At 34.5% G+C, this 17,076-nt stretch overlaps 1 protein-coding gene across 1 annotated transcript in view; it reads right to left on the reverse strand.

The window, feature by feature from the left end:
* Positions 1 to 17,076, reverse strand: part of LOC150089433 (spectrin alpha chain-like) — a 579,218-nt gene that overhangs the window by 336,795 nt on the left and 225,347 nt on the right. The window contains 2 exon segments of the mRNA XM_090389473.1: positions 774 to 866; positions 14,038 to 14,187. Coding sequence (XP_090245599.1) covers positions 774 to 866; positions 14,038 to 14,187 — 243 coding nt within the window.

Genomic DNA, 17,076 nt, shown 5'->3' on the forward strand with positions numbered 1-17,076 from the left:
AAATGTCCAGTAAAACCTTGCTTGGATCACTATGTGTAAACACAGAGTGAGCTAATATAAATATACCAGATCATTTAAGAGTGTAGTCCAATAAAATCAGATGAAAAGGGAAAAAATTAAATTAAATTTTTAAAAAATTAAAAAAAAATCACAGTTTATATAGCTCTAATATTATTTATGATTCAATAAAATGAAATTGTGATTCTAATAAGAGAACAGGTTTTACACACTGCAACATGTAAAAGGTTTGTGCTTCAAGTTTTGATTCAACAGAGTGGCTGATTCAGTTAACCAATGACTCCTATACACGGAATCCACTGTATTAAATTTTAATGAATTGTTTTCTGCAGCTAAAAAACTATGATAAAGTAAAATAAATATTACTGTTTATTAACATTAAATATTATTATTACTAAGATAAAGTAAAATTTGTTTCCCAAAGTGTGGTACACGTACCCCTGGAGGTATGCATACCACACTTTGGGAAACACTGCTCTACACCTGTCCTTCTCCAAGTGACATTTTATGTTTCACATTTTTTTTTAATTTTTTTGTTACTAATAGTCACATGCTCATTGGTTAATATATCACTGACAATTTTTTTTGAAAATTTTTATAAATTTCTTTATATTTGTTTCACATCAAATCACATCCTTTTATAAATGTTTCTTAACATTCACATGTATTTTGAAATCATCAGTTTACTGTGTTTTGCTTAACTTTGGACACAGCACAATTTAACAACATTATAATAAAAAATATTCAAAACTTACCCTGCAAGATTGCGCTTGTTCTCTTAAAGCGTGAATTGTATTGCCAAAAGCTTCTAAGTCAGCCATTAGAGCTTCATGTTTTTTTAATAATGCCTACAAAAAAATGTTATTCAGCTAGTACAGTTATACACAGTATATGTATTCCAAGCACGCACGCGCACACACACACACATACGCACACACGCACGCACATGATATATATTATTAGAAAAAATCAGGGCAACAAATCTAACAAAAATTTCTACAACTCAAAATTGGATTTCAGCAAAACTCTAATCAGATTTGGATAACCAAGTAATCAACATGGGCAGTGTAAAAAAGTTTGTTTAATCTAAAAATTTGCATACTAAAAATGCTTACGAAATTTTGCCACAAGCACACATTTAACAATAAGCACTTGCTGCATATCATTGTGGACACTGGCAAAAGCAAAATATCAAATAATTACTACAAAACACCAGAATCCTGCTATATTATATTTATGCATAAATTCCATGATGACATAAAAATGGGGAAAAATTTTTAATCAATATAAGCAGCTTTTGCCTGGTACACTAAATCTGAAAAGTAATGTAAGATTTAAACTCTGTCCACCTCTAGGATTATTATTATACAACTATAAACCCTTAGCAACAAAATTTGGTAAACTAAATATGTCAAATTTGCAAATCCAAAGGCACATTATAATGAGTGACCTTAATATCATAAAAAGTCAAGAACTCAAAAAAATTCATGAATTACAGGTTCAAATTTTGACCCAACTTTCAGTTCAACAAATTTGCAGCAAAAAATGAGTTACCTCGTAAGCATAAAATTTTGCTTCAAACTAGTATATAAGTACAACATTCCATTTGAAGCATTTCAAATGTGGATTATGACCAAGTTCAACACCTTGCTTATGTTAATTAATTTAAGCAAAATAAAAAGCACAAAACCCAGCACACGTCATAGACAAATTAAAGCTTTGCAGAGTAACTTCATCATTACAAATGTCGACAAAGCAATAAATAACTTTGCCATTTTCTGTAAAAAGTTTTATTTTAATACCTTTATGGAAGAAATAAGCCACAGTGATATATACACCCTAGTTGGAACCAATACAAAAAGTATATTAAATAATCTAATAGCTCTACACAATAAGCTTAAGCAAAAAATTGAAAACACCAAACTTCCATTTCTGTATATGATCGCAAAGTTTCACAAACAATAAAAAAAGTTTTTGATTTATTATTAGCAGCAAAAATAATGGCTGTTATAGTCCAAGCAAAAAATCTGCATCGATCCCCAATAATATTTTTAAAAATCTAAAACTCTTCAATTATAAACAGTAACAAAGCAATACTTGAATACGTAAAAACTAATAGTGAAATTTACAGAACAGAAACCTTTGATTTTCAGAATCTAATTGCCTCAATCCCACATTCCAGACTAAAATGATGTGTTAGACACACTATACATAGAATACGGAACCATAAAGGAATCAATTATAAAATCTGGAACACCTTTTGCAAATTATTCATTTTTAATAGTTATATAGACACAAGGGAGGTACATACAAACAAACCAAAGGAATACCAATGGGCGCAGGAATCGCCTCTGATATCACAACGCCACTTCAAATCACAGTTTCAAATGCAAAATGAAATAAAATTAACCATGTTATGACTTGTCAATGACCTGGTCATTTTCAACTGTGACTTTTTAACAAAATACAAAAAGAAAATCTACCCTGAAGAATTCACACTAAAGAAAACTAGCGACAGCACTAACATCTTAATCTTCCTAGATTTAGAGATCTCTCAAAAATACGCAAATTAAAAAGTTATGGTAAACCTATACGATAAAAGAAATACATTTAAATTTCAAATTGCACACCTTTGTCATTGGGATTCTAATACTTCCCATAAAATCCACAGAAATATTATTTCAGCACGATGTATTAGATATGCACATATTTGTAATAACTAAGTCATATTGATACAAGCATTTAAAAAACAATATCAAAAACTGGTTAGAAATAACATTCCTTCAAATTTCATCAAATTCTATATAAAAAACAGCCTTAACCAAAAATCACTTTCTTCAGCTACAACATCGCTCTAAAGAATGTAACATAGCCATACACCACCTAAATATAATGCATGTAACAATCTCAGCACTAAACCATATTGATCTGTTCAGTAGTGCATGTCGAAAACACCCTCCTCGAATGGCAATATTCTTACCTTTCGCTTGTTATTATTTTATTTTTATATTATATTGTATATTATTTTATTTTTATATTATATTGTATATTATTTTATTTTTGTAATGTAGGTATGTAACACTTTTGTACATCTACATTTATTTTAATATATCAAAACTACGTAAAGTCCAAACTACCTTATAATTTTATAATGTTATTATAATGGTCACTTATAATTAAAAGATGGCAACTTCAATAGTAACATTAGCATAAAAGCCAGGGGCGCTAATTATTCATCATAGTAAATCAATGCAGCTTACTCCGGCTTATTTTTTGCTTACACATGGACCATCCAGATAAAGTAAGTATATATAGTATTTCAACATGGTTTATTATAATAATAGCATAAACACGGTCATGTTGTAGCTTCTTGATATGATAACCCATACCTTTGTTTATGATTATCCTTTATTCATTTATTCATTAATTATATACAGCCACTCCCTGACTTACGTAATACTCGATTTATATAAATTCGAATTTAGGTAAATTTTTACAAGCCAGTGCAAACTTAAAAAAACCATGGAAACCTTTTTTGCATCCCACAGGAAATGAATGGAGAACCCAACTAAGATGGAAAAATACATAGATGCTGTAACTCCATAAACCAAGTGCCTTAAATAAAGTACATACAATATTCATTGTGTTTATATTGTAATTCATCTCTGTTTTAAATTAAATGCTGAATATGCTCCATACAATACTCCCATCAACTTCACTGATCCAACCTATGGATCAGGGTGTTATTTCGAATTTCTCAGGCATTGTGTGAGGTAGATGGTGAGAAAAATTTGAAGTTACGAGACTTTTGGAAATCTTACAATATTTACCTCGTCATTTTAAACATTAATAAGGCATGGCAGAAATTACTAAAAGTTGTTTAAATGGCATATGGAAGACAATATGCTCACGGCATGTAAAACGCTTTGAAGGATTTTAAAAAGATGAATCATATGAAGAGGTTACAGATAAGATTGTAAAGCTTGCATAGCTACTTCAGTTGGAGGTTGATGCCAACGATGTGGGGAAATTAATAGAGAAAGAAGAGAAGGAATTATCTAACAAAGAACTTATTGACTTGCAAGCAGCGATAGTGAGAGAAAAAAATGATGACAAGACTCAAGATGAACCAAATGAACAGCCAAGATGCTTCATCACCAGAGAGATGGCAATGCAATTTCGTGAAATTGCATTGACAATGGTGAGGGTTGAGAAGTGGATCCTGACAGCGAATGATTTTTAAAAGTTAACAGAGGGGTGAATGATATTCTTGCTTGCTACAAAGAAATCTACAAAAAAAAGAAAAAAGCCATCATCCAATCATTCATTAATATGTTCATTTATAAGGTTGAGCAGCCCCATCTAAATCTTCACATTCATTTCATTTATTGAGTAAAGTGGCTTCTAGTCAAAAATCTGGCAAATCTGCTATACATATAGACATGTATAGCAGATTTGCTATACATGTCTATATGTATAGCAGTTGGTTAAGAAAGGACAATGTGGTTGTTTTCGATTAAGGTTATTATTATATTAATACCACTCTTATAACATGTGAAATTAATAATATAGTTTATTAGGCTGTTCGCCTACATTACTATACATTAAAGTGACGTTTCAGATATCAGTAAGATACTAGAAACGTCATTTTAATGTACAGAAATGTAGGAGAACAGCCTAATAAATTAATTATTAATTTTGTGTGGTATAAGAGTAGTATTAACATAATAATAACCTTAATACAAATATTAACAATATTCTTATATACATGAAACATTGTACATATCAATTAGTTCAATTAGCACAAGACGAACCAGCTATACCGTGCAATGGTCATCCCAAACTCAGCTACAGCATGAGCTGGGCAAGCAGGCTACAACAGAAACTGATGAAGAGACACTGTCCACAGATGAGAATCATCCTGGAGATTGATCTTCTCTCCATAAGATAAACAGTTCAAGGAATAGCAATCCACCAGCAGTCAGAGAGCTCAACAGAAGTTACTCAAATTAACCAGCAAAACCAAGCTGGAAGAAAGTGTTATTGCAGTGTTATAGCAAAAAGTGTTAACTAAGGCTTCCTGCCAACTGTGTTGGCAGGAGCAGAGCAGTGTCCACCACCAACGAGTAATTACAGACCAGTTAGTTTAACTTCTGTTCCGGGTAAAATAATGGAGTCACTGGTTAAAGATGCATTGCAGGATCATCTAGACAAGACTGCAGCAATAATTCAAACACAGCATGGGTTTGTTAAGGGAAAGTCTTGTCTGACAAATTTGATTGGTTATTATGATGTGGTCACAAAGGAACTGGATGCGAAAAATAATTTTGATATCATATACTTGGATTTCAGGAAAGCTTTTGACACTGTTGCGCATGGAAGACTACTGTACAAATTGGAGCAGAATGGTATTAAGGGTAAGTTGCTACAATGGATAAAAGGATGGTTAAGTGGGAGAAGACAGAGGGTGGTAATCAATGGGTGCTGCTCTTCATGGACTAATGTTATTAGTGGAGTCCCACAGGGTTCGGTGTTGGGTCCACTGTTGTTTTGTGTATTTATCAATGATATTGATGAAGGTATATCAGGCTTAATGTCGAAGTTTGCAGATGACACAAAGGTTGGCAGGGTTGTTAATGACAGTAATGGCAGTGTGCTACTGCAACAGGATCTAGATAATTTGGGCAGATGGGCTAAGAAGTGGCAACTGAAGTTCAACCTTGACAAATGCAAAGTACTGCATATGGGTAGAAGTAACCCCAGAGAAACGTACCAACTGTGTGGTACTACACTTAAGGTGGTAGAAAATGAAAAAGACCTGGGAGTAATTGTGCAGTCAGATATGAAGTTTTCTGAGCAATGCAGACAGGCTGCTAGGGCAGGTCATGGGGTTTTGTCAATGATATATAGGAATTTTGCTAGCAGGGAAAAGGAGGTGATTGTCCCTCTGTATAAGGCAATGGTCAGGCCACGCCTTGAGTACTGCGTACAGGTCTGGAGGCCTCATTTTAGGAAGGATGTAGATTTGCTTGAGCGTGTACAGAGAAGAGCAACACGATTGGTGAGGGGAATGAAGGGATTCTCTTACCAAGAGAGGCTTAAGTTCTGCAAATTGCAGTGGCTGGAGACTAGGCACCTGCGCGGTGATCTGATTGAGGTCTATAAGGCCTTGAATGGGTTGAGCACGCTGAATTCTGATGGGATCCTTCCACTTGTTCAGATTACGAACCTACGGGGACATAAGTTCAAATTAAGAAAGGACAGATGTAGAATAGATGTGCGGAAATTTGCCTTTAGCCAGCGGGTGGTTAATTGCTGGAACAAACTTCCATCTGTCGTTGTGGAAGTTGATAGGTTAAATAAATTTAAGGAGGAACTGGACAGGCATTTGGAGGGAATGGCGTGATGATTTTTTTTTTTTTTTTTTTTTTGGCTGATGCTGCATAAGCTCCTACACTTGCTTTCTTGCATCATGTGCCACTACTACTACTACTACTACTACCACCCATGAAGGAAACAGAGTATCAACGTCCTGTCCACCTTCTGCAAAGAAATTTCTCTGTTCCTATATAAAAAATAACATACTATTCCATAAATAAAAGGATACACTCTCCCAATTCATCCATTATTCAATCTTCACTCTTCCAATTGCAAAAGAATATTCCTTCTCACAAAAACTGAATTTGCAAAATTTTGAAAGGCAATAAAATTTTTCCTTGTTTTAATAAGAAATGGCTCAATCCCATCCACTAGACGAGTTACATTATCAACATTATTCAGCAAATTCAAATGTAAATCAGCATATTCCAAACAATTAAAAACAACATGTTCCCATGTTTCTAGATCACCACACGTACAGTTGCATCTTTCTACGATTCCAAGATTATTCACTTTAAATCTCCACAGCCCTCGACCTCTCTTTTGAAATTAGTGAGGCATCTTGCCTCACTAATCTCAAAATACTGCTACCACCGGTGGTCAGCATCACGAGCCACTGTAGTTGCACAACCCCCATCCCAGGCCTTCATCAACATTCTGCCAACACCATTATGCCAGCTATCTTGCACTTCTCATATTATTTTTGATTATAACGTTTGTACTGGCACTTGTCTTAATCTTTTTACTGTATATTTCGAAGCACACTTTTGTAATTTTTCCTGCATGTGAGATAAAAAAATTTAACAAATAATTCTATTTACATTTCTTTTTTGCTTCAATCAAATTCAGCATGCATAGTTATGAGTGCGGCATACGCATTTAGGGAAATTCCACTTATGTAAAGTTCCGCAGCATTAACTTTCACTAAACCCACGATGCATTACAAATAAAATGGCCATCATTATTCAAAAACTACTCACTTAACATACTATTCTCTAAAATTATAATATATTTAATTTTACTACCCCTTCTTGACTATAGCTGCTTAGCACTGGCCAGAATTGCAGATTCTGATTTCGATTTTAATGGTGCATTAGCAACTAAGGCTATAATGGGCCAGAATTGCAGATTTTATACTTTCTAATTACAGTGGATTCCGGTTATTTGGGCCACCAGTTAATCGAGGCAGCCGTTTATTTGGGACAAATCTTAAAGAACAGAATCCAACTGAGAAAATAGCCAGGGTTTACTTCGCTTAATTGGGACAACATATCGTTTAATCGGGGCAGGAGACCGCAGCACTCAAGATTACCCTACGATTGTCTCCGTCCATACTACGTGGTTCGGTCAGATTTCTGGAGGTCACAACCATAAAACAATTAGCAGTCCCCTATTTATTGGGCTTTTCTGTTAGTGCTTCAATCATATAAAAAAATTTATTTTCCAAATCTGCTCTTCATTCCTATTTTTTAAGCTTCGTAACTTGTTACTCTGTTCTCACTTGCGCGTATCGTGTTACTTGCGATTTGTGCGTGCCGTGTTCTTTGTGTGTGTGCTTATCTTTATTACTGTTTTAAATTTTAACCCCCACCCACAAATGTCAGTGAACAGAAATGTCAACTAGTTAGTATGTACATATTACAGTACATAATAATTAAGCTATGCACATAAGCGTAAATTTATTTTTATTTTGCTAACCTGTGGAAAATATTCTTCCGATTTTTACATATCATTTAATTTTTTAATTGGTAATAAAGCGTAAATTTGTACTTAATACAGTATATCTTTACTTTTATTGCCTGTGGATAATATTCCTCCTATTTTTGCTAATTAGAATCACTGTTTAATAGAATTAATCTTTTTCACAAATGTGATCACAATGACCGGTGCTTACTACATATCGTATAGTGAACGGTACTTTACTATGGTGAGTCCATCATAACGTGATTTGATCATACAGAAAATCAATCGTAAAGCTGTATTTTTAACTATTTACGTAAAACTTTGCATAATTGGGTCAGCCGCTTAATTGGGCCAAAATGGACTAGTCCTGATATGTCCCAAATAACTGGAATTGACTGTATAAGTTCTAAGTATTTACCATATTTTCATAAACGTTCCACCTGTTAACTATACCTTTGTTCTCCTTTGTTTCCCCCCCCTAGTCAAAAATTCATAGAAAGCCCTCCTAGGCCTTTGCCCACCTCACCCCACAGTTTTTTACATTGAGGCAGGTGCACTGGTGTCTATAACCGTACTGAAACCATAACTTTTCACCTTCCTGAACCTACATAATTCTAAAAAAAATCTAAATATTAAATATTCTTTAATTCTAAAGGTCCTGGATAGGTTCTCAACTTTTTACCACAACAGTTAAAGCAGTAATTTCTCTCTCTCTCCATATATATATATATATATATATATATATAATCCAATTAATCCAAAAATTAAATAGAGATAAAAAGTAATGAAAATAATATTATATATTATAATATAATATTATTTATGTTTATCCTCAATTTCTCCTCCACTTTCCTCTCAGTTATTAGAAAATCATCTAGCTCACTGCCAATGTTTACTTCACCTACGACATTCCCCTTCCTGAATAACTCCTCATGTGTGAATGTAGATGCAAAATACTTGTTTAGATTGTTAGCCACCTGAGCAGGATCCTCAACTGTTGAACCATCAACATCCAGTGGACCAATCTGATTCATCCCTTTCCTTCTTGAGTTTAAATAGGTAAAGAACTCTTTTCTGTTTTTCTTTGAATCCTTTACCAAGGATTTCTCATAATCTGCCTTTGCCTGCCTAATCTCCTTTGTGACTTGGTACAGACCAACTTATATCTATCATAGGCTTCCATGTCACCCATTAATCTGTATGTATCCCATGCATTTTTCTTTTCTGCCATATGTCTCATTAGTTCATTTGACAACCATTTAGGCCTGAACCTTGAACAATATTTCTTGGTTGGTATGTAAAGCCTGGTAGCTTCCAAGATTATTTCCTTGAATGCTTCCCATTTTGAATTTGCTGTTGGTAACATCATCAGTTGGTCCCACTGTATGGAATTTAAATACTGTCTCAGACCATCATAGTCGCCTTTACGAAAGCAAAAACCCTTCCCTTTACCTCTGATGGTAGTTACCTCCTTGAGTAAATCCCACTTCAGCACACTGTGATCACTGCCACCTAGTGGTTCCTTTATCTGCAAATTCTTAATGCATGAAGAATCACTACTGATAATCAGATCAAGAGTATTACTCCTTCTAGTTGCCTCCCGAACATGCTGGTGTAGAAAACAATCATCCAATAAATCCACAAAAGCCTTGCTAGTGTGTGAGTGATGAACTCACAAATTCCAGTCAATATCTGAGAAATTAAAATCTCCCATTATAAGACTCTCTGATTTACTGGCCCATTCTATTTCCCTGTACAGTATCTTATTATACTCATCAGAGTCGTTAGGCCTATAGCACACTCCTACTCTCAATTTTGATTTACCTATGCTTATGTCACACCAAACTGACTCGACACTGCCCTGTCCATCGATGTCGACTGGCTTCACTGCCTTGGATTTTATGTGATTCTTAACTAATAGCATAACCCCTCCTCCCTTCCTATCCTGTCTATCCTTTCTGTAGACGTTGTACTCCCCAAATTCCAGTTCTGCATTCCTTATATCTGTGTGACACCACGTCTCTGATATCCCAACAATATCTGCCTTTGATGTTTTGAGCAATACCTCAAATTCATCAAATTTATTTACTAAACTCCTAGCATTGGTGTACACGCAAGTATACATGCACCTGTTTCTATTCTTAGCTACCCTAACACAACCCATGTGTTTACTTGTACCGCAATGACTTCCAGCAGTCTCTGAAATATCATGCATCTTGTTTTTCAGGCTTCTGCTCATTCCAATGGAAGCAGTGCAAGAATCTCTTTCACCTCTGCCAGTGGCTACTGTTAATCTATTAGTTTTTTCCTCCCCTCAAGCTAGCAGTTTTCCGACCCACCTAACACTGCCTCGATAGCATCAGCAAATATTCTTGCACCCTTTCTATTTAAGTGTATCCCATCCCTGTAGAAGCAATCTCTCCTGTTAACAAGTACAGTCCAGGCTGAAAAAAATTCTACCCCTTGAGCCTTGCACAATCTTTCCAGGGCCGAATTGATCGACAAGGCTCTCATCATATACTCTCTCCTATCGTGTCTGGGCAGAATTGCAGACACTTTCAAATTCAATATGAAATATGCTGCATGATTTAAACTGAAAGTTGTAAAGTACGCAGAAATTCACAAGAATAGGGCAGCTGAAAGACAATTTGGGCCTCTTCCAACTGAAAAAACCATTACAACTTGGAGAAATCAAAAGGATGTGCTTAAATCCACGTTAAAGAAAAAAAGTTCTTTGGATGGAAAAGTCTCAAAATGGCCAGAATTAGAAAGTGATTTACTGAAATGGATAGACAAATAGACACTGCCATAACAACAAGAGTGATATGAATTCAGGCTCAAAATATAGCTTCTGAAAGGGGGTATAGCTGATTTTAAAGGGAGCCCACCTTAATGCTATAGGTTTATGAAACACAAAATTTAAGTATGCACACCAAAACCAAATTAGCACATAAAATACCTCCAGAATATAAAGAAAAATGATTTCTTTTCATCATTTCGTGCTCAAATAAAGCAAAAAAAAAAAAATATTGAACTAAGCCAAATAGGAAATATGGATGAAACTCCTACCACATTTGATGTTCCCTCTAATAGGACAGTGTCAAAAAAAGGCCAAAAAATTGTAACAGTTAAGACAAGCAGTCATGAAAAAATGCATTACATTGCAATCCTTGCATGTTGTGCAGATGGAACAAAATTTGCTAAAATTAATTAACATTGGATGTTCCTATGTTAATTTTCAAAAGAAAATTAATGCCTAAAGATAAGATACCACACAATGAATCATTGTACACGTTCACCAAAAAGGTTCGCTGGGTGAGACTGGGATGAAAATATGGATAAAACGAGTGTGGGGAAAAACATAATGGAGATTTAAGGAGAAAAAATGCACTACTTGTTTTTAACCGATTTAGAACCCAATCTCATTGAGCTCATAAAACAAAAAATAAAGAAATGGCACTACTGAATTGGCTGTAATAACTGGAGGATTGACATCAAGTTCAACCACTAGATGTGTCTATCAATAATCCATTCAAAATTCTGCAGAGAAAAAAATGGAATAAGTGGATATAGATGGTAACAATAAAGAGTTTACTAAATCTGGCAAATTAAAGAGAGCATCAATCACACAAGTGTGTAAATGGGTCAAAACAGCGTGGACAAATAACAAACTGGATATTAAAGTTTTTTTAACAAATGTGGAATCAGTAATGCTTTGGATGACAGTGAAGACAATTTGATATATGAAGATGATTCAGAGGAAGAGCTTTTGGAGGTTTGTGTTCAAGAAGGGGCTGAAGATACAACAACTGAAGATGAAAAAACCAGGATTCAGAGGAAGATTTCTTGGGATTCACTGGTCATGCCAGTGATTTGTATATTATAAAACTTGTTAGGATTAAGAATTTTATTTTATTTTTGTTCTGTGATAAGGAAAAATAATTAAGTTAACTCAAATTCAAGGTGCATCTTATACACTGGAAAATACAGTATCATAATACTACACAGGCACTGGACCACTGCTATAATGTTCATCTGTTTCTGCTACACAACCATTATGATGACCAACATATATAGCAATTAACTGATAATGCCAGAAACAATTTAGTCCAGTAATCCAGTGTACAAAGTTTGACCCCTGATCTTGTCAACGTACTGCCCCCAAATTCTAGCCATTTAATCCATTTTAATTTATTTTTTTAATACATTAATTTTTTATCAGGCCTTCTGATTCTCAGAAATTCTGTCTAACCAAACTATTCCCACCCAACTATCAGCAATGTAAACTTTATACTTATCTACCTAGTAGATAAGTATAAAGACTCTTAGAACACTCTTAGATCTATTCTTCCCTCTGCTCAGGCATCCTAACAGACATTTACTTCAACATATATCTCCCTTCTCATCACATGTACTAAAGCCATCTTTTACATTTTTTCTGAATATTTCTAGTTAGTGTTAGCTCAGATAATTTAAAGACTTTCTGCAGTGTGTCTTTCAACACAGACAGGACCTAAATGTCCCTTTTATGTTTTTCTGTATTTTCTTTCTTAAAATTAAAATCACCAGCCATCTGACAAAATGTAGAAGAATGACTATTTTCTCAATCTTCACTCCACTAGGGTTCAAGTTACTTATATTAACTGCACACTGATCAGAAGCAAAATATCCATGTTTTTCCAACTGACTTCAGTCACAGTTGCTTGGAGGGCCAATGGCATCATGCACAAAACCTTTTATATCAGCTGTAACTAATTCCATTCAGTCATTCAATGATGAGGACTTTTATTTTAATCCTTAAAATGCTGTTGCAATGTAATATATTAATCATAAATAATATACAGTGTACATTCTTAAGTTAGTTACCATCAGTGATGGCCACAAGTATATTCAACCGGTTCTGTCGAACAGGGTCTCACACTCAAAATGGTCAAAACAATATTGTTGATTAATATATTAAATATTATTTGTATTTAAAATTTTTGTTCAGTATAATATAAAATTATTTCTTAGTTACTGTAAAATTTGAAAAATTAAAAAATCACTATTACAAAAACACCCCATATAAATTTTGCACAGGATCCCAGGGTCCTGCAAGTAATTCTTGAACAGGGCCCCGCACATTTTGGGGGTGGCTCTGGTTATCATAATGCCATTAAGAACTTATCAGACTGTCTATATGCTTCCTGACTCTCAGTATTTTCTTTCTAAATAACTGACACAGTGTGTCTGCAAGCAAGGAAGCATAAAGACACACCGTCAGTCCAGAACTTTTTGATTCGTAATCAAGTTTCCAACAGGGAGCAGCTTAAATCAAGGTCATATTGCATGGCTATATCTTTACAAATCTGTTTCAAATTTTAAATGTTTAGAGCTAATAAATTTACAAAATTTTCATGAATTAATCATAACTGTAGACTCTTCTATACAGTTTTTCTAAACTATATTACTACTTTATTTCAAAAGCAGTTTTCTTTAATCCCAGATATTCCCACTTAAAATCACCCTTCAGTGCTTATATTATCAAATATAAATTTTAATTCTCCAGGATATAAATTTATTTTTAGTCCCTTCTCATTCTTGAATTTATTTCTCATACTAAGATTTAATAAGACTTGTTAAAGCATGTAATTTTCTATAATTACTCAAGATTTTTCCAAAATTCTTAAGATATTGGGAGTTTAATACATTAATAGCTTAAACTAGCTAAACTGAAATATTTATATGAATAAAAAAAAAAACAAGAATTTAAGTGGATCCCCAAAGAAAATAGTGCTCACTCTTTTTGAGTATTATTATCACCCAAAGATATGTATGAAAAATTTTCATACATGAGATATTTTCTTTATAAAAATTAAAAATAATTTTTTTATATAATTTTAAACCAAAGTTATTATTCTGTATTTTGTATTACTTAAATCAAAATTAACCAAATTATAAAAATTAAAATTAACTCACTTCTGCAGAATCTTCATCTTTTCCAAAATCTTGACTCCCTACAATTGGTTCTTTCTCCTTCATCCATGACTCAGCTTCATTAGCATCAGCAAAATACTGATGAGCCTGCAGGGAATCCTCAAGGTCTTGCTTTCTCTGTAATGCTTTATCCTAAATAAAGATAAAATATAATTGCATTAAAATAAATTTATAGTCTGATAATAGATTAGATATTAAATTATCAGTTAAAAAAATGTAGATACAGACAATTAATAACATAAGTATTTCTATTCAAAGCACTTTTAAGACTTAATGAAAGTTCAAACTACATACAAAAATGTGGTGTCTGCTTATTTCCAAGGATTCAGAGGTTTACCGTTGTTTTAGATTTGCACTGAAGCTGTTAAGACCATCACACATCAGTATATTAGGGAGCAAAGGAAGTAAGCAAACCCTTAGCCATAATTATGAGAGCTTCCTTGGACTCAGGAGAGGTACCCATACACTGAAGATGTGCAAATGTGACCCCAATTCACAAAGGAGGATCAAAGGCTAACACAAGTAATTATAGACCTGCGAGTTTAACTTCTGTTCCAGGAAAATTAATGGAGGCACTGGTTAAAGAAGCACTGCAGGATCATCTAGACAAGACTTCAGTTATAGCTCAGACACAGCATGGTTTTGTTAAGGGAAAGTCTTGCCTGACCAATTTGATTGGATACTATGATGCAGTCACAAAAGAACTGGATGCAGGGAATAACTTTGATATTATATATTTGGATCTTAGAAAGGCTTTTGATACTGTTGTACATGAAAGACTGCTGCACAAATTGGAGCAGTGTGGCACTGGAGGAAAATTGCTGCTGTGGATAAAGGGATGGTTGAGTGGGAGAAGACAGAGAGTGGTAATCAATGGACACTGCTCATCGTGGATTAATGTTATTAGTGGAGTCCCTCAGGGTTCAGTGTTGGGTCCATTATTGTTTTCTGTATTTATAAATGATATTAATGATGGTATATCAAGCTTAATGTCCAAGTTTGCAGACGATGCAAAGGTTGGCAGGGTTGTTAAGGACACTACTGACGCTATGCTGCTGCAACAGGATCTGGAAAGGTTGAGCAGATGGGCTGAGAGGTGGCAAATGAAGTTTAACATTGACAAATGTAAAGTACTACATATGGGGAAACAGCAACCCCAGTGCAATGTATCAACTCTGTGGTACTACACTGATAGTGGTAGAGAATGAAAAGGACCTGGGGGTAATTGTGCAGGCAGATATGAAGTTCTCTGAGCAGTGCAGACGGGCTGCAAGAGTAGCTCATGGTGTCTTGTCAATGATATACAGGAATTTTTCTAGCAGGGATAAGGAGGTGATTATTCCCTTGTATAAGGCAATGGTCAAGCCACACCTTGAGTACTGTATACAGGTCTGGAGGCCTCATTTAGAAGGATGTAGAGCTGCTGGAATGTGTACAGAGAAGGGCAACAAGATTAGTGAATGGAACAAAGGGTTGCTCTTACGAAGAAAGGCTTAAGTTTTGCAAATTACACTGTCTGGAGACTAGGCACTGGTGAGGTGATCTGATATAGGTGTATAAAGCCTTGAATGGTTTGAGCATGCTCAATGCCGATGAGATTCTTCCTCTTGCTCAGAATAATCACCTGACAGGACATAAATTCAGATTGAGGAAAGACAGATATAGGATAGATGTGCAGAAATTTGCCTTTAGCCAGTGGGTAGTTGGTTGGTGGAACAGACTTCCATCCCTTGTTGTGGAAGTTCATAGCCTAAATAAATTTAAGGCTCGGCTGGACAGGTATTTTGAAAGAACAGAGGGGTGAAATGGAAGTGGTTTTTTTTTTTTTTTTTTTTTGGCTGATGCTGCATAAGCTCACTTTCTTGCATCATATGCCTCTACTAATGCTAATGTGTTTGTAAATCGCTTATGTTCTAAAGGCTATGGTTAAGAGTTGCCTGAGGACAACCCTTAACCATAGTCTGTGCGGGCCCAGTGAGATGGTATTCAAATCTAGGCTTTTCCTCATATGGTGTGGAAGGACAGTGATCATAAAAACTGTGTTAGCTGCAAGGATGATATAAAAAAAAAATAATAGATAAAAGAGCTGCAAAGGATCAATTAGTTAAGAAAAGGAGGAATTACCTCTGTGATGTCTTGTAGAACACTTCAATTCTGATACTCTCCATTGTTTTATCAACTATAAATAGTTTACATGAATTCCACACGCCCGTAGACAAAATCAATGATCCAATGCACCACGAAATCGGAGGCCCGCGGACTCCAAGCCCAACACCAGAATACATCAAAATAACCAACCCTAATCTTTGAGTGAGAGAATACAATACGTCCATATTTTAAAAACAATTTAAATGCTTAGAAACCAACATTAAGAAACTAATCTTTAGTTTCTTAAAAAGTGTTAAAAAGTATGGATTCATTATTTATTTGTTTTCTAAGCATTTAAATTGTTTTTAAAATATGGATGTATTGTATTCTCTCACTCAAAGATTACAATTGGTGATTCAATGTATTTTGGGATCAGGCTTCGGGTGCACGGACCTCCAATTCCGTGGTGCATTGATTTTGTCTACAAGGGTGTGAAATACATGTAAACTATCTGTATAATTGATTCAACAATGGAGAGTAGCAGCACTGAAGTGTTATACAAGGCATCATAGAGGAAAATCCTCCTTTTCTTAACTAAAAGAAAATAATAAACAAAAAATATTTCAAAAAAATAACTGCAGCATTAAATGGCAGATTTGCAATTGAATGAGATGTGCAGAATGAGACTTGTGGCTTCTCTGCCACAAGTCTCATTCTGCACTCATCAAAAATGCATGTTGTTCTATGAATATAAATTAATTAGAATGACTTGAATGACAACGACCTTGAATTAGAAGACAAAGTGCTGCTGCTGCTGAATTGTTTTAAATAAATTTGAAATATGCATGCCTCAAAGGATGTAGAAGTAGTAGTAGTAGAGGTATGTGATGCAAGAAACCAAGCTTATGCAAGAGCAACCAAAAAAAAAACACA

This window comes from Mastigoproctus giganteus, chromosome 2 (assembly GCF_048544385.1).
Source record: "Mastigoproctus giganteus isolate SK-2022 chromosome 2, ASM4854438v1, whole genome shotgun sequence".
NCBI classification, from domain to species: Eukaryota; Metazoa; Arthropoda; class Arachnida; order Uropygi; family Thelyphonidae; genus Mastigoproctus; species Mastigoproctus giganteus.